Source organism: Sitophilus oryzae, unplaced genomic scaffold, assembly GCF_002938485.1.
Source record: "Sitophilus oryzae breed Bouriz unplaced genomic scaffold, Soryzae_2.0 scaffold_1396_pilon_pilon, whole genome shotgun sequence".
Classification (NCBI taxonomy): domain Eukaryota; kingdom Metazoa; phylum Arthropoda; class Insecta; order Coleoptera; family Curculionidae; genus Sitophilus; species Sitophilus oryzae.
Genome location: NW_022146055.1, coordinates 4,470,128 through 4,493,491, shown reverse-complemented (window position 1 = coordinate 4,493,491; position 23,364 = coordinate 4,470,128). Strand labels below are relative to the sequence as shown.

General features: G+C 34.3%; 3 protein-coding genes across 4 annotated transcripts; 2 read left to right on the top strand and 1 right to left on the bottom strand.

The window, feature by feature from the left end:
* Positions 1-1,962: 1,962 nt before the first annotated feature.
* LOC115876093 lies at positions 1,963-4,609 on the bottom strand. 2 transcript variants are annotated; one of them, XM_030891792.1, is made up of 2 exons: positions 4,369-4,609; positions 1,963-2,238 (listed from the first exon to the last, which is right to left on the bottom strand). In XM_030891792.1, the coding sequence occupies exons 1-2, from the start codon at positions 4,518-4,520 to the stop codon at positions 1,965-1,967; spliced, it is 426 nt and encodes a 141-aa protein (XP_030747652.1). In that variant the 5' UTR covers positions 4,521-4,609; the 3' UTR covers positions 1,963-1,964. The 2 variants fall into 2 exon arrangements, with proteins under 2 accessions (XP_030747652.1, XP_030747653.1); XM_030891793.1 differs by having other exon boundaries at positions 1,963-2,235.
* A 3,602-nt stretch (positions 4,610-8,211) lies between these two features.
* Positions 8,212-18,950, top strand: LOC115875771 (transient receptor potential channel pyrexia-like). The gene is made up of 6 exons (XM_030891275.1): positions 8,212-8,348; positions 12,253-12,542; positions 12,597-12,834; positions 13,684-13,745; positions 15,047-15,236; positions 17,269-18,950. The coding sequence occupies exons 1-6, from the start codon at positions 8,212-8,214 to the stop codon at positions 18,854-18,856; spliced, it is 2,505 nt and encodes an 834-aa protein (XP_030747135.1). The 3' UTR covers positions 18,857-18,950.
* Positions 18,951-19,694: 744 nt separating this feature from the next.
* Positions 19,695-22,129, top strand: LOC115875770 (transient receptor potential channel pyrexia-like). The gene is made up of 2 exons (XM_030891274.1): positions 19,695-19,783; positions 19,930-22,129. Exons 1-2 carry the CDS (start codon positions 19,695-19,697, stop codon positions 21,437-21,439), a joined length of 1,599 nt encoding a protein of 532 aa, XP_030747134.1. The 3' UTR covers positions 21,440-22,129.
* Positions 22,130-23,364: the final 1,235 nt, after the last annotated feature.

Genomic DNA, 23,364 nt, shown 5'->3' with positions numbered 1-23,364 from the left:
TCCTGGGATCTTCTATGGTTCTCTGTCTGGGTGTTGTTGCTACTCTTGTTCACTAGTAACTCACATAGTTTACTAAACATCTCCTCCAAACGTATGTGAGAACTTCCGGGCTGTTCCTCGACCGTTACCGATCTTATCTTTGGTCTAGGGATGGCGCTAAAGGCAGCTTCAATTTCCAGCGCCCTGACCAGTGCTTCGCTGCTGGTAGAAAATCGGGATATTTGCAGCGCCCTCTGCAATTCGTTGTCCTTCAGTCCGCTGATAAAGCACTGAGCAGCGAGTTCCTCCCTAAATCCTTCCGGTGCTTCTGGATATGCCAGGTGTACCAGCCGACGTAAGTCTGCTTCAAATTCCTGCAGACTCTCTCCGGACCTCTGCAGGCGTGTCTTGATCTGGGCCTGGTAAAGTTGGCGTCGATGTTGGTCGCCATATCTTCTGTCCAGTGCAGCGACCAAAGTTTGGTATTCCTGCTGTTGGGCTGCAGGAATAGTTTGCAACAGTTCCAGGGCAGGGCCACGCAGCGCGATGACAAGTGCCGCTGCTTTCTCCTGGTCGGTCCATCCGTTGGCAGCGGCGGCTGCTTCAAACTGGCGGTGGTACATAGTCCAGGTGGTTTGTCCATCGTAGGTTGGGGCCTTGAGGTTCGCAGTTCCATGAACGCCAGGTGTCCTTACTTGTACCTTGGTCTTCTGTAGGTCCATCTCCAATTTTTCCATTTTCTGCTGAAGGCGTTCCTCCAGATCTTCTACAACTTCTTGGAAATGGTTCTCCTGTCGTTTTTCCAGGTCTTCAAAATTCTTCTGTAGTCGAAATTCCTGATTTTCCAAAGTTTTCTTAAGACGGTCCTGATCTTCAAATTTTTCTTTCTGGCGACGCACTTCTAAATCTTCAACAATTTTCTCCAACCGTTCTTGTCTAATTCCTTGATTTTCTAAAATTTTCTGAATACGGTCCTGTTCTTCTTGTCTTTCTTTTTGACGTCGCTCCTCCAAACGAATTTCCAAATTACCCAGTATTTTCTCAAGCCGGTCCTGTTCTTCTTGTTTCTCTTGTTGTCGTTGAACTTTCAAATCTTCGAAAATTTTCTCAAGCCGGTCCTGTTCTTGTTGACGTCGTAGTTTTTCCTCTTCCTTTTCTCTTTCTAATCGGGCTCGCTCTTCTTCTCGTTCTTTACGGAGTCTTTCTTGTTCTTCTGCTTTCTCTTTTTAGTCGGGCTCGCTCTTCTTCTCGTTCTTTACGGAGTCTTTCTTGATCTTCTGCTTTTTTCTTTTCGCAGCCTCTCTTGTTCTTCTGCCTTTTCTCTTCTCATATTCTCCATAAAATCGCCTAATAGTTTGCTTACTTCCTCCATTTTCTTCGCTTGTTCCCTTGTAGCAACCATAAAAATACTCTAATCCGGTCTAAAAAATCCTCCAATCCACTTAATTTCTTCTTAAAATCCTCTTGAATCGCACTTCCGACACCAATTGTTACGGATTCCGTGGGTCCACTAATTTAAACTCACGATAAAATACTTAACGAATTTATTTTCTCACTTTATACACAATTACTAACTTATAACACACAACAAACTAACTATTCCTTCACCAAATTGTCCGATTTTCAATTTTCACGCAGTATATTCAAATTTCAAAAACTGTCTCAGTTGTCGATGGCTCCGGCTTATATACTCTATTGACTGCTTCTCGAAACTTCTCCAATTCTCGGAAAGCGTACTTCTTCATACCAGACAATTCTATTGTCTGATTCCCTTACTTCTCGACTTGACTAAAAGATGGCGCCTGAAAAAGTCTTTTAATTTCTGGCGGATACGTTGCGGTTGTGCAGGCAACCAGTAATACATTTTTAATTTCTGGCGGATGCGCCATTTTTCTTGACAATATTGTTATATTAAAACAAATAAAACAAAATTGTCTGTTAAATATATATATTTTATTAATTAAATATTATTTATTGGCCAGATTTTATTTTTTTCTTATATGTAAATGCTTCATATTTTCAACAAAATTCTGATTTTCTTGTAGAACCTTCTTTTGAGGATTCTCCTTTGTCTTAACTTCCGATACTTTTGCTTCATCTGCTAGCCGCGACTGCATAATAACTACTTGCGGATTCATCATTTCAGTATGTTCTTGAATACAACTTTGTAACATGTGGAGGAAGAAAAGAAATGACAGCAGTGTTAAAGCCGTTAAGGCCATATTTTTCTTTCCGCTACCTTTACGATGAGTAGAGCTGCTAAAAAAAATCCAGTCAGAAAAGTAAAGGCGGAGATTTAGACGGAGAGCTGGCTACATAAAAAACCTTATCATCGTTACATGGCCAATTTTTCTTGTGAAATATCTTTTTGTGTAGCCGTAGTGGCCGTAGCCATTATGAAATAGTCATGTTTGCCAGCGCGATCCCGGGGCTTAAGCAGGCTTAAGGCGGGGGCGGCCAATATGCGGCCAATCGAAAGGGTGAAATTTTGACATTAAAAATATTATAAAGTACACGAGTTATAATATGGTTATAATTGCCAAATAGCTTTTATTTATTATCCTTGTATTATTAAGAAACGTGTATGCCGGCACACAACGCGAAAGCTGTGGCGAAAGAGGCATGGAATTTTGACAAAAAAAATCATCGCATACATGCATGTCGATTGGTGGAATTTGGGTGGAATGTCATGTCTCTGGTCATGTTTATTGTTTATTTATTTAAAAAGCCGTATGCAAAAGGACAGACAAAAAAATCGTGGCTCAATCAGCGGTAGACAGTTATCAAAAGCGCGATATTATTCTACAGGGTGAATCTCGAATAAGAGCAAATATTTTCAGAGCTAGTAGTAGATCTCAATAAAAGAAACATATTTTCTTTTTACCGTTTTTAAAAAGAAATTGATTTATTTTTAGCCACCTATTTTTTTCTGTATTTGTATCAATTCTTTTAGTGTGTAGCCATAGACTAAAGCCGTGCATGGTAGCTTAAGAAATAATAATTATACCTTCGGTAAATTTGAGGTAAATAAACATTTCTAAAAAGTTTTATAAATTATGGAAGAAAATTTAAACAAAAATGCACGATTTTTTACATCTTTTTTTGCGAAAAAAAATCATAGACGTATTCCTGGGGTCGAAACATATCACCCTTAAAAGTATTTGCACCTATTTAAGACTTACACTGTATAAGCGTTTTTGGAAACGCTCGCCGCGTTATTAATTGAAACATAATACATGTAAGTCTACAAAAATTTTACGGTGCAGATATCGACTAAGAGGAAGACTCGTTTACGAGAGCGAGGATCTGCAGTACGATGAGTCAGATACAAATAGTGAGACAGAATAGTAAATATATGATATCTGTTATTGAAATAATAAAAAAATATATTTATAATATAATCGTATACATGATTTACCTTTTTATCTATACTTAAACGGATGAGGCGGCGAGCGTTCCCTGAAAGCGCTAGAGTAATATCGCGCTGTTGATAACTGTCTGCAGGTGATAGGTATAACCACGATCTTTTTGTCTGCCCTTTTGCATACGGCTTTTACAATAAATAAATATGACATTCCACCAATCGGCATGCATGTATGTCAGTTTTTTTTTCATTCTTCAAATTTCATTTTTTAATAATTTTTAAAATTTCATGCTTCTTTCGCGTTGTCTGTCGGCATTTTAGCGACTAGAAAAATGTCTGCCAATAATTTTCCATGTTTCTTAATAATAAATAAAAGCTATTTTCCCAATTATAACTCTTGTAACATATAATATTTTTAGTGTCAAAATTTCACCCTTTCGATTGGCCGCCCCCGCTTTAAGCCCCGGGATCGCGGTGGCAGACATGACTATTTCATAATGGCTACACAAAAAGATACTTTACACAAAAAATTAGCCATGTAACGATAATAAGTTTTTTTATGTAGCCAGCTCTTAGACTAATAATTGGACTCGAGCCGAGCGCTGTAATTCTGTAATGTAGGTATCTTTTGTAATGTAAAATGTTTTAACCGAAAAAAATGGCGATTTGTAAAGTAGAAAAGATATGAAGGTAATTAAATTAGAGAAAAGTTGCGCCTTGCTGATCCTTTGATTTAATTTTTTTGATTTTTTTACTCTATTTGAAGATTTTAGAGAAAGATTAGATTTAAGACAAATTTACCATTACCTATTATTTTTCTAGCTCTAGCTCTACAAAGTGAATATTATTAGATTTTCACAAACTTTTAATCTAACTTTTCACATCCATAATAAACTTTATTTTTTAAAATACGGTAGCTTAATCATTCGTTGCATTATTTCTGATTTACAAGATCCCTGTAGTGTGCATTCTTATATGGGATATCCTGTATCTGTGTCCTGTATAGAAAGCAAAAATTAGCTTACCTGTAATTATTAATGGTCTCTGAAGGATGATAATAATGTAGGCGTTGATTAAAAGTAGGAATTTTCGGTGTAAAAATTTCTTCATGAAGTTGCACGTTGTTTGCATCAGCAAGACCATTTACTTCCATTGCGATGGATGAAGATGGTTTCATTTAAAAAACTATTGCTTTTTCTTTATTGTCGGACCTTTTAAGACATAAGACTCTTTTGCATAAGCCTATAAAAGATACTAGAACGATGCATTTTTTTATTGTTATAAATTTACGACCCGAGCGGAATAGATAACTGTTTCTATAGGTAATTTAGTTATAGCGGAAATGATCGCATGTTAAATTACTTCAGTTTTTAATTATATCGCTCGTGAAACAATTAAAAGAATATACTGTTATATTTGTAAACACATCAAGAATAAAAAATATATTTTATTCTAATATACAGTACGAGTCTGCGTCAATACAAGAGGATGTAACAAGTAATTGCAATTAACATTTTACTAACACAATAACGTTTTTTTCTTTTTTTTTAATAAAGCCTTTAATTATTTTGAAATTACAAAAATAAAAAAAATATACAAAAAATGTGACAGGTATTATTTATTAACCAAACCAAACCAAACCAATTTAAAAAAAGGAATTAAATTAGGGAAAAAAAAATCAAAGCTGTAAACGTATCCGCAGATAAAATGGTAGACAAGACCCAAGGACAAGACCAACAAAAAGTTTGTTGTGTGCTTTACAACCAATGTGCGTGCCATAACAAATGTTCACTTTTATAAACATTTTCACTAAAATGACGAATACGCGATTTTAATTTCGTATTAATATTCAAAATATGCGTTGGATTATTTATATTTTTCTAAATACGTCATAGAACATAGAACTGAAGGATGATTGCAAAATTATTTCTATTTTACAGCCGCACTTAGACAGGTCATCGTGACGCGCGACGATATTTGGGATATTTGATAAAAAATATTGGGATACTATTGGGATATTTGATAAGAACCTGGTATAATAATTAATGTTGGTAATTGCTGTCCTCCATTCGCGAACTCCAAGTTCCAATGCTTTACGCCCTGGGCTACTCGAGAATGGTTCTGGAAGGAGCTGTGCCTTCATATGGCGCGGAAGAGTTCTGAACTTTATGACTCAATTTACTGTCTTCCATTTACGCAGTTGTGCAGCTCTGAACTGTTCAAGAACGCGATACTCTCACTCCATTCAATTGGGTCATAAAGTTCAGAACTGTTCCGCGCCATATGGAGGCACCAGGCTGTCCACAGTCTATCACGCACAGCTCCTTTCAGAACCGTTCTGAGTAGTCCAGGGCGTAAAGCTCTGGAATTTGAAATTCGCGAATGGAGGACACAATCGAATGGAGTGAGAGTATCGCGTTCTTGAACAGTTCAGAGCTGCACAACTGCGTGAATGGAGGACAGCAATTGATAGGCACTGATAAACTGATGGAATTTAAGTCGGCCATTTTTGGTTTGCATTACTGAGACTCCAGAGACTTTGGTCTCCATTGCTCCCCCCAAAAGACCTTAGCCCCCCTTAAAGTCCCCGTTGTCTAGTTGCGCCAGTGACTGACATATTATATAATTTGATAACAGTCAAAAACCCATCTCTCTACAGCACATTGGCTTTTATGGGAATATTCTTTATTATACATTTTGGGGGGTAAGTGCGTACTACATCATTGTCTAGTATGTATAACGAGGGGATACTTATCAGCGAGAGTTGTTTTCTGTCGTTTTTATTCACAGACAAATTGCATTTTCTGTCATATTTAGAATGTCATCTGTCAAAATCTTCCTTGATTCGCTGGACAGACTACATACTTTATTTGATGGATCATAAACTTTTGAAAACGAAATGGAAATTCCTAGACTTAAAAGATTAGATTATAAGTTATTCTATTTATTGCTTTTGGTTGAGCTTTTGCGAGCTAAGATATTCACCTATGCACGGTAGAAAAATGTTAGTACACTCAACAAGGTCCTTATTCTCACAGTGAACCACAAACATTAGCATGAATAACATCGGACAGTAAACGGTTGTATTTAGATTACTTTTAAACTGAAATTATTCACAACATAATCGGTTCCATTAAATACATACACAATACATATATGTTATATCATATAATTCTCAGATGAAATAAATAAGTAAAATATTTACCTATTACTAATTAGCACTAGTTAAATAATGAAAAGATTTACTTTACCTTTAATAACATTCTTTGTCTCACAACTTTAGAACCAAAAATCACATCAATGCGTCTCGAATGGTAGTCTAAAAGTTATTATTTAACAACTATCCATAACGCTATGTTTTCCCTCCTTAATAAAGTTTACTCCAGCCTAAATAACCATCATTCTACAGCAACAATTTTCTGTGATTTTTCTAAGACGTTCGACTGTGTAAATCATAAGATTCTAATTAATAAACTGCAACACTATGGGTTCAGGGGAACTTCTCTCGAATGGTTTAAGTCGTATCTGAGCAACAGAAGTCAACTTGTGAGGGTGGATACCACGTTGTCTTCTAGCAAGCCAATAGAATGTGGAGTACCACAAGGCTTAGAGAAAATAAAATTGAATCTGGTATCTCGAAAATGAAACGCCAGATGCTATAACTTACTTCTAATTTAATAATCTTTGTATCTCTTCTGGTTTACGCTACAGGGCGTTCATTCTTATATTGAGCACTATACCGGGTGTTTCCTCCCCAAAAGTGACTCACCTCTATAATATATCACCTCTATATCTTTTTTAATTTTTGAGATAAAAATAAATAAAATTTGCTATGTTAGTACATGACATGAATCGGGAGTGATTGACGTATTCAATTAGTTTCGTACACTTAATAATACCGAATAAATACGAATAAAAACGGCGTCAGCGATGGCTATGAAATGAAGATCGCTGTCATTTTATATGTAAAATGATATGGGAAATGTCATAGATCGTCATTTCATGGCCATCGCTGACGCCGTTTTTATTCGATCATACGGTACTACAGTACCGTAAGTACTCTATATACTATATTATTATACCGTATAACCGAAAAAAAAACGGCGTTCAGTTGGCTGGGAAATGACGATCGATCACTTTTCCCATATAAAATGACAACGATCTTCATTTCATAGCATAATACAGTACTAAAAGTAGTTTAGGAACTTTTAACATATTGTTAATTATATTTGAGATTTCTGGTATAATACGCTTGAAAACTTTTGAAAAACCATACATTTTTTTAAGTGTCAAAATATGCCAATATAAAAGAAAGTAAATAAATACTTAAATTGGCACCTACTTAAGATTTTTTTATTAAAAAACTGAGATGAAAGCTTGGCTGTCGTTAAATAAATATCACAGTTATTTCAATCTATATTTGTGGGACTTTGAATGCGAACCACATGCTGTATTTTTATGTTTTTGCATTATTTGAACGTCAAATAAATTTAGTTAAAGTGAAGCGCTAAACTAGAGAATAGTTGAGCTGATAAAAGCAAAAGAAAATGACAGGAGTTTTTCAAAAAACAAATAAAAAATCGAAAAATAGAAGAAATACGTTCGGTACCATTTTCTCGTGTATAATAAAGTTTTTTCTAACCTTATGTCGATCGTTATCAAGTTTGAAAAATACAGTATCTACAGAAGACCTAGAGTCGGTAGAATACGATCTTTCTGGTCACACTTTCGAAAACAAATGTTTCAAAAACAGTTCAACGACAGAAAATATCAATCCTTTAACTGTTACGTTTATCAAAAATAGTATTTTGAAAAATGCAAGAAAATACAACGACAGAGAGTATTTGTTGCGCGAACTGAGCGAAAACATGATATCCAGAGAAAACCTAGTTTTCAAATTGGGCGGCTCAACAAAGAGTGAATTGAATCACGCGTTGTTATGGAGTGCTGTGGAAGGAAAATGGGATTTGTTTGAAGGTCTGTTAATTTTGGGAGCAGATATCGAGTAAGTGACAAAATTTAAGTATGCTTATAAGAGAGTTCCTCGTTTTACGCGGAAGTTCCTTTAACACAACGTAAATCGAAACCGCGTACCGTAAACTGGGGTAACTTAGGCCTGCGTAGGTGACTATGGCCAATTTGGGAAAGATGTTTAAAAATTCTGGAACATCAAAAGTATGATTCCTAAAATTATTGTATAAGCCGTTTTTGGAAGAAAACATCATAGAAAATATATTAGTAATAGTTAGAATTAGGTGTTATTATTTAAAATTTCGTTTTTTTTTGGGTCTGAAAACTTTGACTCTAACATTTTTGCTGTTGCACTTACTACGGCTTACTGTTGCCGGACCATACTCAAGGTTAAATAAGGGTCGTTAATGGTCTGTATAGAGTGCCTAAGGCTGTTTTTTATTTAAAAATAAGAGTTTTTGAGATAGGGGGAAGCCATAGTCACCTCTTACTTTTCGGGCCTTAGAGGGGTCAGTATGGCCACCGGATATCCTTGAAAAAGATCGTTAATATTGACAGCGACATTACGCGTATAGGCCGGAATTCAACTGATTTGTTGTTTGTCGGCATTAATGAAGTTATTAGCGTCAAAAAAATGAAACTCAAGTCTCTACTATGACTGAGTCTGGACCAAAAGCTTGGAAATGGCCTAAGCGAGAAGATATCCTATGGTATAAAAATATCGAGATAATGGAAAAGATCCAAAAACCAGAGCGCAATACATCTAGAGCTAGTTTTGTGGTGCCGGAGATGCTCAAATACAAAAATTTTGTTTATTAGTTTAAGTAGATATCTAACCTTACCTACTTTATTGGTTTGTTTGTTCTTATATTACCTACCTACTTTTCAGAGATACTTTGTTGATTTTTATACAGTTAAGTTTATAACAGTTTATACTAAGTTCCAAAAAAATGTTTTTTTTTAACTTTATTTACCTATATAATATATAGCTATATACATAGGTCTTTTTAAAACATTTATAGGGACCAGAGTCATCTATTTTCCGTCTTTAAATTGGCCTATCACGATATTTTTACAAGAGGCATCTACACCCCAAAGTTCGGGGTGAAAGAGGCCACCATGCTTTTTTTAAAATATATATTCGAAATTAAAAATACAATTTTATGAATAAAAATTGACCGTAAAAGTAGAGACCCCCTTCAAGTTTTTACTACGATTACGAAGGCAAAAACGCGTAATTTGCGCAAGTTATGACTATTTAAAGTTGAAAAGTGGATCAAAGTCACACCAGTTTACGGTATCTTAAAAGAAATTTTTATTTCATAAAATATAGAGAATAAGTCTATGAAATCATATCATAATTTTCAGATTATTTGACCATCTCCAATTATGGTGTAGCCTTCCTTACGTATTTAGATACTCTATAGTTGGGCCCATTGGTTTTCTATTGTTGGCTATGCGAGGCCAATTTATCCCTGCCGGTTTTCTAATATCATGGTCCTATCTCAGGTTTGGTCTTCTTCAAGGTCTCTTAATTGGTACCATGCTGTAAGGTTCGTGGCCATCTGTTGTCCGTTCTTCTTGCCAGTGGTCCTGCTCATTGCCACTTGAGGGATTTGATTCTGTAGATGACATCTATTTCCTGTTTTTTTGTCGTATCCACTCTATTTTTTACGCTCTTTCTTGGTTATTCCCAGCATATGTCGGGCCAATGAGCGTTGTGCTACTTGCAGTTTCCTCATAATGTCCGTTTTAAGTGTTTAGGTTTCGCAAGCATTAGTCATGACTGGTTGGTAGCGCTTCGCAACTGGTAGTACACTTTGGTCGAATGTTTTCTTCTTTAGATAGAGTGGCATTCTAGATTTGAATATGATTGAGTTTATTCCATCAGTACTCCATGCTAGTTTAATTCTTCTGTTGATTTCTGGTAGTAGAGAGTCTATGAAGTATGTGCAAATATTTTCAGGGAGCTATATAGGTATTTCGACCTCAGAAATGCGTGTATGAGTTTTTTCGCGAGAAAAGATTTGTAAAATTTTGTATTTTGGGAAACATTTTAAATTTTCAATTTCAAAAAGCATAACGTCTTGATAAAATGGCAATACCGGGTGTTATTCAAATCAAGCGAGTTTCAAAATCTTTATAACTCTTTTATTTTTTAAGATAAAAAACCATATTTCTTATATACGGTCTCTGTTATGTATGGAAACGGTCCATTATTAGGTAAAATATACAAGGTTTCGCAAAAAGTTAAATACAAAAACTATAGAGTTTTTTAAATAAATTTATATATCGTGGCACATCAAAGTTTAATTTTTTTAAATCGAACCCCCTGTATATTATTGCATATTTCAATTCTTCCTTCAATTCTAAGCAAAAATCGAAATACACACAATGTACCTCAAACCAACCGTTTCCGAGTTATTGACTTTTGAACATATCACTTAAACAATTTGATTTAATTTATTTCGCTATGTTCAGTTTCATTTAATGATGATATTCTGCCGAAACTGTGATACTGTTGTAATGTTTTTTAAATGCCTATTAGCTACCTTTTAGCTACTAGTAAATTTAAGTATACAGGGTCGGTCATAAAGTTGTGGCACATCAAAATTTATATTTTTTAAATGAAACCCCCTGTATATTATTGCATATTTCAATTCTTCCTTCAATTTTAAGCAATAATCGTAATACACAATGTACATAAATTGAAGAATTGAAATGTTAAACGAAAATTTTGTAATTTCCAGACTTGATATAATCTCATTTTATACATCTACGGGTGCTTCTCAAAAGTGGCTCACCCCTATAACTTCTTTATTTTTTCAGATACAAAAACAAGATTTGGTATGTTAGTACAGTTCGTCTGCTGGATCTGTGTCTATGAAAGGAATGCGGACAAAAAACATTTAAATAAACAGCAATATATTTTATACGTCGACTTGACGAGTACGTCACCGCAAATCGCTCCGCCCACTCAGTTTATTGGCTACTTGCAAATTTGTCGAATTTTTATTGATGGGACGCGTCGTCTAATTTTTTACGAAAAACATCGAGAGAATATCGTTTCCCCTCTCACGGATACCCCGTAGCTACAAAACGGACTGACGTACTGTATATGACATAAATTAGGATTGATTGACGTATTCAATTGTTTTTGGTCACTTCTTGTTTCACCGGAAATGACTACAACTTTTCATTTTTAAATGGCACCCTCGGCATTTTTTTTTACTTTATTCGATAGAAAATGACATTCTGAATAGAATGAAATACCATATGTCAACTTTTGACATTCTCGCTTAATAAAAAATCGTAATTTAAAATTCAATCTAGAGTGCCATGGCTATGTGAAAAACACTAATTCTTAATCAAGGAGCCTTGAAAAAATAGATTTGATCGTCTAATGTTTTTAGTGTCTTGTCCCGACCAGTCAGAAAATGCACAAATCGCATTTTTAATCATATCTCTATTTTTTCAAATGGAACGAGGATGGCTCGTTAGGGTATTTCGAAAAAGCATCTTTTTACGAATAATTTGATACCACACACTTGGTATCTCGAGTCAAATTTTCGTTATGAACACGGCCATGACAATGTATGTTGAAGATTAAAATAAAACTTTTTAAGCGAATATTTCAAAAGTTGACATATGAGATGTCATTCTATCCAGAACGTCATTTTGTAGCAAATAAACTAAAAACATATCAAGGGTACCATTTAAAAATCAAAAGTTGTAGTAATTTCCAGTGAAACAGGAAGTGGCGCAAAAGAATTGAATACGCCAATCAATCCTAATTTATGTCATACACTAACATACCAAATTTCATTTTTTATCAAAAAAAAATAAAAAAACATATAGGGGTGAATTTTGAGATGCACCCGTTATTGTTTGTATTAATTATTGTGTAAAGTTGTAGTGGATTTTGTAATCTTTTTTAGTTATTTTGACCCAAACTACGGATTGTCTGCTTTACATCTGTCTGCCTTCATTGGTTCCGTTGAAGCTACACATTTCTTGATAAAACGTGTGAACAACATTAACGTAGTAAACAAATGGTACAACCCGTTACATTGTGCTACCACCGCAGGACAAGTAGAAACCGCTAAACTTTTGCTAGATAATGGAGCTAAATTGAACTCATTAGCTAACGGACCCAGCTATGAAACTCCTCTATACATTGCTGTCGAAAAGAACGCTATAAACTGCGTAGAACTTTTTGTTGATAGAGGTTCGTAAGTTTAAGATTTTTTGAAGTATTATAATAAATTGGGAGTGGTTTTAGGTGCTGAAATTTATCAGGAGGGCAAGCTAGCAGACATGTCTCCATTTTTTCGAGCTGCTCAATTAGGGCATTGGGAATGTCTGGAAATTATGCTAAAATCTAAGACGGTTAATTGTCGAGAAATTCGAAAAATCGAAAACGGAAATTTTGCCTTGCATATATCAGCCGAATGCGGACATCCAGAATGTGTAGAAGTGTTGTTAAATGCCGGGGTAAACCCAAATTTAACCAATCTCAGGTAGATTATATTATTATGTATACAGGGTGTTTCAAAACAAATGCGAAAAACTTCAGGGGGTGATTCCTTGTTCAAAATAAAGGGTAGTTTGCTTCATAAACGTTGGGTCAAAAGTCAACCACTAGGGAGATATCGCGATACAAAGATGGCGGAAAAATAATGTTTTTATATTTTATCTTGAAAACGAAAAGAAATAGACTAATGAAATTTTATGGAAGCATTACTGTTATGAAAACACACTTTCTGGTAATTTTTTCACTTTTTTAAAATGAGTGGAAAAAAAAACAGGCTAACAGATTCTTTATCTAAAAATGTTTTTTCTCCTGACATGTAATGCTTTACATTTTATTTTTTAATTTCAAATCCGTGAGTTTTATCAAAAAAACACAAGAGATAAAAAAGTTTCTAAACAAACTAAATTAGTATCCAAATTAATTTTTTTGCATGTGTTTGATAAGATTTTTCTTTAAATTTCGTTAACAAGAATGATAGGGGTAGTTTATTTCAACCCCTTCCACTTATTTTAAAAAAGTGGGAAAATTACCAGAAAGTGTGTTTTTATAACAGTAATGCTTTAACATAAAATTTCATTAGTCTATCGCTTTTCGTTTTCAAGATAAAAAATAAAAACATTATCTTTTTCGCCATCTTTGCACCGCCTATCTCCCTAATGGTTGACTTTTGAACCAACGTTTATAAAGCAAACTACCCTCTATTTTGAACAAGGATTCATCCCCTGAAGTTTTTCGCATGTGTTTTGAAACACCCTGTATAACAACTATATTTTATTTGTATTTTTTAAAATTAATTATTGATCACGGGGAAAATAAACCTATTGAAATGTTATAGCCACAAAGACTTTTTTTGTGTAGACTGTGTTATTTGCGTGCAAACAGTAGTTTTAACTAACAGTAAGTTGTCATTTTAATAGCGATGTTATCGATGTGATACCTAACTAACCGGAAAGTAGACTTGAGTTTATCCTTTACAAGTGCTTATAAGTACAGAGATGCAAGCTCACAGAGAACTTTAGTAGTTAGTCTTTTTTTGATTTAAATCATTTTCATGACTTAAGTTATTTAATTTTAAATCATTTTTCGAATGGTGAAAATTGAAATAATTTTCAAAACGACTTGTGATTTAAATCTTTCCGAAATAGAAAAAGAATTAAGTCTTAAAAAATGGAAATTAATAATAATAATGTCATTTTATCAGAACGCCAACGATTTTTATAGACGTAACTGTTGAAAAAAACTAAATACATATAAAGTACTGCAAAATCCGTTAAACTTTATAAAAAAAACATATTTTTGTGTTTGTAGTTGCTCTGAAAATTAACTGTTTTATTTTACGTGGTTTTAGTCTCATCTGTATCTACAATAAATTCATAATATGATACTTAGTAAGTAAATCGCCTAATTGGTAATACAAGAAAATTAATATTAACATTAAAAAAAGGTACTTCAATTGAATTCTGGTTGTCTTGACTTGAAGGTAATTATATTGATTTATCATTTTGCCGACTTAACTCGCAGAACAACATGATTTAAATAAAATATATACGAGTAGACTTAAGTTATAAAATCGACTTAAATTACCTTATATTGCTTGAGATTTTACGAAAATTATTTGACTTGAAAGAAAATGACTTAAGTCACAGACAAGCCTCATTCAGAACCTCGCAATTAGTGGAATAAATTAGTGGTTTAAATTAGCGTAGAAGTTTGTTCCTCTTATTTCAATGTAAGCATTCAGAACGTTATAATTAGTAGTACCCATTTTCAATTAGTAGCAAAAGTTAACAAACATTTGACTTTTCCACTAATTATACTTCACAATTTGCGAAAAGAACGTCATTTTGGTCTTTATCATCCGTCAAGAAAAATTGTGGTTAGAAATCAAAAGTTGATCGTTTTATAAGCTAAATATTAGGCTTTTTCTATGGATTCAACTAACTAACGCAAGCTGTTGTTCGGATATTCTATTAATTTTAATTGTGTTTTTTAGACATTGTGATTGATCGAAAACTAAAAAGTATAAAGTGTAATTGAAACCACTAATTGCGAAGTTCTGAACGAGGCTTTAATATTTAAATCATTTAATTTTAATGTTGAAATTTACTTAAGATTTATATCATTTTGATTTTGGAAATTACCTACTTAAGACTTTAGATTTAAGTCTTTTTGAAACTGACTTTGTAGCTCTGTATAAGTAATATATTTTAGATTTCAAACGGCTTTGCATTTGGCTGTGAAAACAAATTCGTATTCGTGCGTAGAACTACTGCTTAATAAGGGAAATGTTGATCCAAATTTGAAGGATATCAATGAGAAAACACCGTTGCATAGTGCTGTTGAATTAGTGGCTGATAGCAGAAGAGATATCGTCAATATTTTGTTAAGGTAAATATAGGATAACTTCTTGTTCCAAGAGAGCTATATATTAGGTTTTCTTTTAATTTTTAATTTTTTTTATTTTCTATTTTTGCAAAAATATCCACAGAAACCACAAGTTGAAATTTATTTTGTATGATGACCTACCTGTAACAGTAGTGATTATTTCATAATTTATCTAAATTAGTTAGGTAATAATTAGGGACGCAATATTTCATCAAATATATAAAGAAAAATCTTCATATTATAAATGTAAACGCTATTTTATTTACTGACTATATAGGGTGTTTCAAAAAACATATACCATTTCTGGTGGGGACATTCCTCACGTAAAAATACGATTTATTTTTATATCAACATAGGTCCGATTCTGCTTTGTTTTGTAGCTACAAGAGGTTAAAGGTTTAGTTTTTCTTTATTTATTATAATTTTCTTTCAAATGCTTTTAGCGATTCGAATGAAATTTTGAAGATAAAAGTTGCTAGTTTTCTTGTAACTAATACTGTTGTAAGAAATTGTCGATACATTCACATTTAAAAAACAGGTTCTTTGTAATTATCTTAAATATATTTTTTTTAATTTTGTGAAGGTAAGAAGGTAAGCACGGAACGCCAGTGAAAGAAATGTAAGGGTCAAAAAGTTTTTTGGTGAAGCGGTCAACTCAAAATTAAAAATAAAAATCATAAAACAAATTTAAAAGGCGTAAATGTTGTATAATAAAATACAACTAATAATATAAAATAAAAACAATACTAATAGATGGTACGTTACTAATGGTAGTAGCCAACTTTGTTGTATAACAACAAAAGTCTTGTATGACCTGGCTACCGAGGTAACCTACCTGCAATTAAAGAGAAAAATGGCTTGAGCAACAATGTTACCAGTTATTATTAAAATGAGGTGAATTTAAAATTAAACAGGTACTTGAATAGTTTCTTAATATTCCAACATAAAAGATACATGTTTAAAAATAATAATAATATGCCACAAAGGCATGTAGTCACACAAACTTCTCACACAGAGAATACGCCCAAAAGACAGGTAGTCACACAGACTGTTCTCACACAGAGAATATGCCACACAGGCTAGTCACAAAGACTGTTCTCACACAGAGAATATGCCACACAGGCTAGTCACAAAGACTGTTCTCACACAGAGAATATGCCACACAGGCTAGTCGCAAAGACTGTTTTCACACAGAGAATATGCCACACAGGCTAGTCACAAAGACTGTTCTCGCACAGAGAATACGCCACACAGGCAAAATACGCCACACAGGCTAAATATAATGCAAAAGTTAATAGGCCAAACTACTCTTCAAGGCTAACTACGCTACGGGACTAACTACTTCTCAAGACTAACTACGCTACACAGGGTAACTGCGCCACACAGGCTAACTTTGTCACACAGGCAAATGCACCACAAAGGCTAACTGCAGAAAGTAATATAGCTAAACATAATACATACAGAAATTTCAATAAAATTTAATAATAAATTAGATTAAATAAATCATTCATTAATTTTATTCTTATTTTAATTAATTGTTAATTGCGATTACCAAAAATTGTGTTTATCTCATCAGGGTGATCGAAATCGACAAAATATTAAGATACAACTTCTAATCGGCATTAAATTGCTTATACAATTTTCCTAGTAGTAAGAGAAAAAGTCAGTGGCGCACATGTTTTTTTTTCTGCGCCACATTAAAATGTGTAGCACTTATAATAACTTTTACCCTCAAAATTTCATTCAAATCACTACAAGCACTTGGAAGAAAATTATAATAAATCGGAAAAAAAGAAGAATATAACCTTCTGTAGCTACAAAACAAAGCGAAACCGGACCTATGTTTATATGAAAAATAAACCTAATTTTTACGTGGAGAATCCCTCACGAGAGCTGACACATGTTTTTTGAAACACCCCGTATTTGTAATTCTGTTATGAATTCTGTTATGATTCTGTTTGTTATGTAGTCCTTAAATAGTTTGCATAAAAATATGAATTATGTTATATATTTATTTTTATTTATCGAATTTCAGATACGGTGCAGATGTCAATGCCACCGATCAGCACGGTTTTACACCTCTACATACAGCCGCACTTAACGAACTTTCCCAAACTGTTTCAATCCTGATCAGTCACGGTGCCGACATCTCACTCAAGTCCAAATCGGGCATCAGCGCATTCGGTTTAGTAGCCAGAAAGACACCTTCTGCATTCTCAGCTCTCAGAGACAAGTTAGCTCAACACGTCACATTGTCTCACGATCCTGAGTCCCTTAACGACGTTGAGATTCAGTTCGATTTCAAGTCTGGACTTCTGCATCCCAGGGAATACGCTTTATTAAACACTTTCATCGATGAAGGACATAAGGAAATGCTACTACACCCATTCTGTTCAGCGTTTTTGTATGTCACCTGGTGCAGAATCGGCAGATGTTATTACGGCATGATCTACGTCTCGTTGATCTTTAGTTTATGCTTGCTCTTCTACCTGTTAACAGCGCTTGCTTACGATTGCGTCGAAAAAGAGTCAGAATCTTGCAGAAATGACTCGTTTTTAAACAGGTTTCTTGTAGAAAGTCCTTACACGCTTGAAATTCAGTGGTATGTTCTCTTATTCTCGTCACTCGGATTGGCTTACAGGAAAATCTATGGGTTTCGAGGATATCCTTCGGTAAAAGACTACCTAAACAACATAGGAAATGTTTTCGAATGGATCGGCATTATCAGTGTATTTCCTCTTAGTTTTCTTTATACCGGAAAAGTGGAACAATGGCAAATACATTTAGGTCCGTTTGCTTTGATGTTTGCCTGGACGAATGTAATGTTTTTAATAGGTCAATTACCGATATTTGGACCATATGTCGAAATGTTTCATAAAGTTCTTAACGAGTTTTTTAAATTACTGTTGGTCTTTACATCACTCCTCGTAGGTTATACTGTTAGTTTCTGTATATATTTTCCTAATTCTGCAGCTTTCTCTAATCCAATCACCGGTTTCATCACAGTCCTCGTTATGATGACGGGCGATATGAATATAAGTCTTTTGCTGGACTACGACAAAGAACAAAATTCTTCATTTTTTTCTCAATTGGGCGCTAGAGTTATGTACACATTTTTCTTAGTATTCGTAACGATAGTCTTGATGAATCTTTTGGTGGGTATTGCAGTCCATGACATCCAGGGCTTACAAAAGAACGCTGATCTTTCCAGATTAGTAAGACAAGCCCAACTGTCCTCTTATATTGAGATGTCGCATTACGAACGAAGTGAAATAGCAAAATGTGTGATGACGATGCTAAGGGTCGTTCCCAAGCCCTATATCGGTATTTTGAAAGTAAAACCTCTCGATCCTACTGAAAATAGATTGCCCAAAGTGATATTGCAAGGTGCTTATGAACTGATAAAAAAGAGACAAAAGATGGAGGTTTTCAGTCGAAGTTTGAGTGATGGAGCCGCGTGGAAAAAAGCCTTTAGGAAAACTGATCAGAATTTGAAATCGCGATCATCGTTGAATAAAATATGTAGTAAATTGGAAAATCATTTCGGTCGTGTGGATAAGTTGCAAAAAGACATGGACGATCTTAGGAATCTACTTAAATCTATATATTTAGATAAGAAATGAAACTAAAGGTTTGTCAAACAACTCAGTGATGATTTCGACTGTATCAAAAATGACAGAAAATACAATTTATCTGCGAATTAAAATAACTGACGGAACTGTGACTGTCATGGATGCTCTCGCTGGGGGGCAGACAGTTTATTTTTGATATTATCTTTTACCATCTGTTATTTCAAGTGTTTGTTTTGTATTTTTAGTCTAGCATAACAAAAATAAATAGACGTCAATTAGTCTTAAAGTAGTTTATGTGTAAAAAGACTAACCTAGGTTTAACATTAGAGATTAAGAAATGAAATCAGCTAATGTTTCATGGGGTTTATTTTCTACTGTGCGTTTTCAAAATTAAATGAATATAAATTAAAAAAATCTGTATAAACATTTAATAAGGTGCCCAGTGGCGTAGAGGTAGAGGCTCTCGTCTACCAATCTCTAGGTAGTGGGTTCGAATCCCACACCCGGCATTTCATCAGCCGACTATTTTTATTAAAATAAAAATAGTTTGGGTACCTAGGTTGACTCAGACTTAAATGAGTACTTGGGATTCATAATCCTGAGGTAATAATAGGCGGTTGAAGAGTAGTGCTAGCCACCCACATTACCTTCCTTGTATACCGAACGGCTCTAGTATGGCAAGCTGTACCTTGCTACTCCCAAGGCGTTAAACGCTATATACGAGAGCTATTATTATATTATATTATAAACATTTAATTACTCTTTAGACAGTCCCTTTTACAAAATAAACACGTTTATTTGTAGAAACGAAACATCTTTACATTTAGCTGTCCGATCAAACTCATGTCTATGCGTAAAATACCTGTTGAATCATAAGGCGGATTCGAACATGAGTGATTGCCAGAAAAGAACTCCTTTACATGAAGCTGTTCAATCAATATCAAGCGCCAGGAAGCATATAGTCAAAATGTTACTAGAGTAAGAAAATTTGTTTTGATATAATCAATTCCTTCTATAGAAGAATACATACCGTTTAGTAAATGTTTAACCTTTCTTTTTTACGATAAAATGAATAAATTCTATTATCATAAGCAGGGAGTAAAAGCTCTTTAATTTATCTCTAGCAATGGAACTGATGTAAATGCTTTGGACGAAGATGGATTCAGCCCTCTTCATTTAGCTGCCTTAAACGAAATTCCCCAATACGCCAATCTATTGGTAGATCAAGGCGCCAACCTGACAGCAAGTGGTAACTCCAAAATCAGTCCTTTTGGTTTGTTGGCTAAGAAAACCCCCGCAGTTCTGGATGCTGTGAAAAATCGACTGGACCAATCCATTACTCTAATACCTGATCCAGATGAACTTTTTCGAACTGAGATCGAGTTTAACTTCGATAAAGGCCTACCCCATCCGGATGAGTATAAAATACTGAAAACTTTTATCGAAGAAGGGCAACCGGAAATGTTACTGCACCCTATATGCAGGGCATTTCTTTTTATGACTTGGAAAAGATTGAAGATTTGTTACTATGGAATGATTTACTCATGGTTTCGCTTGTGTTTTTGCCTTTTATTCTTTGTTCTAACTGGCATGTCCTATCGCTGTAACCTTGTCGAAGAAGAAGTACTTTATTGTAAAAATAGTTACGCTATGAACAAAACACTGTTCGAGAGTAGATTTAACCTGAAAATGCAATGGTATTTGATGATCTACATCACTGTTTCAATCTTGTACTCTAAAGCGTACGATTTTCATAGACACCCTTCGATTAAAAATTATTTTTTGAATATAAGTAATCAACTAGAGTGGGTCAGTCTTTTTGGTGTGGTGGCTATTTGTCCACTCTACTCTGGAACTATGGAAAAATGGCAATTGGAAGTTGGCGCATGGATTCTGTTAACTTCTTGGACGAACTTAATGTTTCTGGTAGGTCAGTTGCCGTGTTTTGGTCCTTACGTCGATATGTACCAAAAAATCCAACGAGAATTCTACAAGCTATTTTTTGTATTCTCCTTTTTCCTGGTCGGATACGTCGGTTCTTTCTACATATTTATCCCACAATCAAGCGCTTTCAAAGATCTTTTCATCGGAGCCATCACTGTTTTGATTTTAATGACAGGAGATTTAAATTACGATTATTTGGTTAAGTATGAATACGCCAATACTGTTTCTAGAATAGGAACGCACGCTGTCTGTGTGATATTTGTGTTATACGTCACTATTATTCTGATGAATCTTTTTGTGGGAATTGCAGTAGACGATATTGAGACCTTAGAAAAAAACGCAGGCTTATCTAAATTGGTGAGACAAGTTAAATTATGTTCGTATATAGAAAAATCGTACTGCAATCGCATTTTTCTCAATTTTTTTCTTAAGATAATCGGGAAAATTCCAAAAAAGTATACAAGTCGTTTGAAAGTAAAACCCCTTGATCCAACTGAAAATAAGATGCCTAAAAATATTATGCACCAAGCGTACAACATTGTTAAAAATCGAAATATTGATAAAGAACCTATTTTTGAACAGGATGAAGTACTGAGTGATATAGAACACGGAATAGAAGACCGTAACAAACAAATCAATATGTTACATCGTTATGTTATAAAATGCAAAGAATCCTTAACAAAATATTGAGGATAGTACCTATTTGAAAGACATAAACAGGTACATTTAAGATAGACCTTTTGTAATGTAGAAAAACTTTTTAGGCCTTACTTTGTAATTTACGCATATACTTTTTGAATATAAGTAATCAACTAGAGTTGGTCAGTCTTTCTGGTGATGTAGCTATTTGTCCAGTCTACTCTGGAACTATCCAAAAATGGCAATTGGAGTTGGCGCATGGATTCTGTTAATTTCTTAGACGAACTTAATGTTCCTGGTAGGTGGTAGGTCAGTTGCCGTGTTTTGGCCCTTATGTCGACATGTACCAAAAATACAACGAGAATTCTACAAGCTATTTTTTGTATTCTCTTTTTTCCTGGTTGGATACGTCGGTTCTTTTTACATATTTGTCCCACAATCAAGCACTTTCAAAGATCTTTTCATCGGAGCCATCACTGTCCTGATTCTAATGACAGGAGATTTAAATTACGATTATTTTGTTAAGTATGAATACGCCAATACTGTTTCTAGAATAGGAACGCACGCTGTATGTGTGATATTTGTGTTATACGTTACTATTATTCTGATGAATCTTTTTGTGGGAATTGCAGTGGACGATATTGACCTTAGAAAAAAACGCAGGCTTATCTAAATTGGTGAGACAAGTTAAATTATGTTCGTATATAGAAAAATCGTACTGCAATCACATTTTTCTCAAATATTTTCTTAAGTTAATCGGGAAAATTCCAAAAAAGTATACAAGTCGTTTGAAAGTAAAACCCCTTGATCCAACTGAAAATAAGCTGCCTAAACATATTATGCACCAAGCGTACAACAATGCCAAAAAACGAAATATTTATAAAGAACCTAGTTTTGAACAGGATGAAGTACTGAGTGATATAGAACACGGAATAGAAGACCGTAACAAACAGATCAATATGTTACATCGTTATGTTATAAAATGCAAAGAATCTTTAGAAAATAGGAACGTTTTAAATAGACCTTTTGTAATGTAAATACTTTTTAGGTCTCATTTTTAATGGTATCTTTAAAAATTTATTTTCAAGATTTTTTATATTTTTGGAGAATAACAAACTTGTAATTTTTTAACTAATAAACTATTAATTGATTTAATTTGTCCTTTCATTTATAAGTTTAAAGTTAACGTCTTCTTTTAGCTGTTAAGGCTAATTTGGACGGGACCTACTTTGTTTACGCGGAATCCGGCCCGTGGACCTCGGCTTGTCAATGGCCTTTTGACTTGGCCAGAGTCTATAAATCGATTCTTACTCACGAGATATATACGATCTCAGGTCTCATCCGGCATGCAATCGGTGCAGAGCGGCGTTAATAGCTCCTCATGCATCAGAAATTTGGCCTGCGAATTTGGTGTGCGGACTTAGCCTGCGGGTTTAGTCCGTTTACTTGGCTTGTCACGCACCACAACTCTGGTATTTGTGGTCTGAGGACTTGGCCCGCCGGCTTAGATCTTTGCCCGATTAAATATGGAAAATTTGAAGGGGATAAGCGTGCAGAATCAGTAGGAGAATGCAGCTCACAATAGAGCGCAATGGAGAAGAATTGTAAACTCAGTTAACCACAACCAAAAAGTAGAGGCAACAGAGTAATGAGATTTTTGAATATTCGGAGCGCGGAAACACAGATAAGGTCATGAAAGGAATCGCCCTGTGTAACCATTTTCTGATGCGTGTCAAATACTCGTCAGCAAGTAATGGCAATGGAGTAGTAGTGGTAGTAGTCAATAATTTTACACTCCTGCCATGGAACAACAGCACGACAGAGTTTCCAGATCTATTCTTTTATAAGGATTTCTAAATCAAAAAAGACTATTTTAAATATATTTATTAAACAATATTCAACTAAGTACTAAGTACATTAAATAAAGATATCTAGGTTTTTGGGCAATCGAAAACACCTTGCATAGTATTATTTAA

What these genes read in the sequence shown, in the direction of transcription:
- LOC115875770 (XM_030891274.1), top strand. Translation starts at nt 19,695, where the DNA reads ATGAGTGATTGCCAGAAAAGAACTCCTTTACATGAAGCTGTTCAATCA. An exon ending in ATAGTCAAAATGTTACTAGA is followed by an intron (nt 19,784 to 19,929) that starts GTAAGAAAATTT and finishes ATTTATCTCTAG; the next exon opens with CAATGGAACTGATGTAAATG.
- LOC115876093 (XM_030891792.1), bottom strand. Translation starts at nt 4,520, where the DNA reads ATGAAACCATCTTCATCCATCGCAATGGAAGTAAATGGTCTTGCTGAT. An exon ending in GAGACCATTAATAATTACAG is followed by an intron (nt 2,239 to 4,368) that starts GTAAGCTAATTT and finishes GATTTTTTTTAG; the next exon opens with CAGCTCTACTCATCGTAAAG.
- LOC115875771 (XM_030891275.1), top strand. Translation starts at nt 8,212, where the DNA reads ATGATATCCAGAGAAAACCTAGTTTTCAAATTGGGCGGCTCAACAAAG. An exon ending in AGAACTTTTTGTTGATAGAG is followed by an intron (nt 12,543 to 12,596) that starts GTTCGTAAGTTT and finishes GAGTGGTTTTAG; the next exon opens with GTGCTGAAATTTATCAGGAG. An exon ending in ATCGTCAATATTTTGTTAAG is followed by an intron (nt 15,237 to 17,268) that starts GTAAATATAGGA and finishes ATCGAATTTCAG; the next exon opens with ATACGGTGCAGATGTCAATG.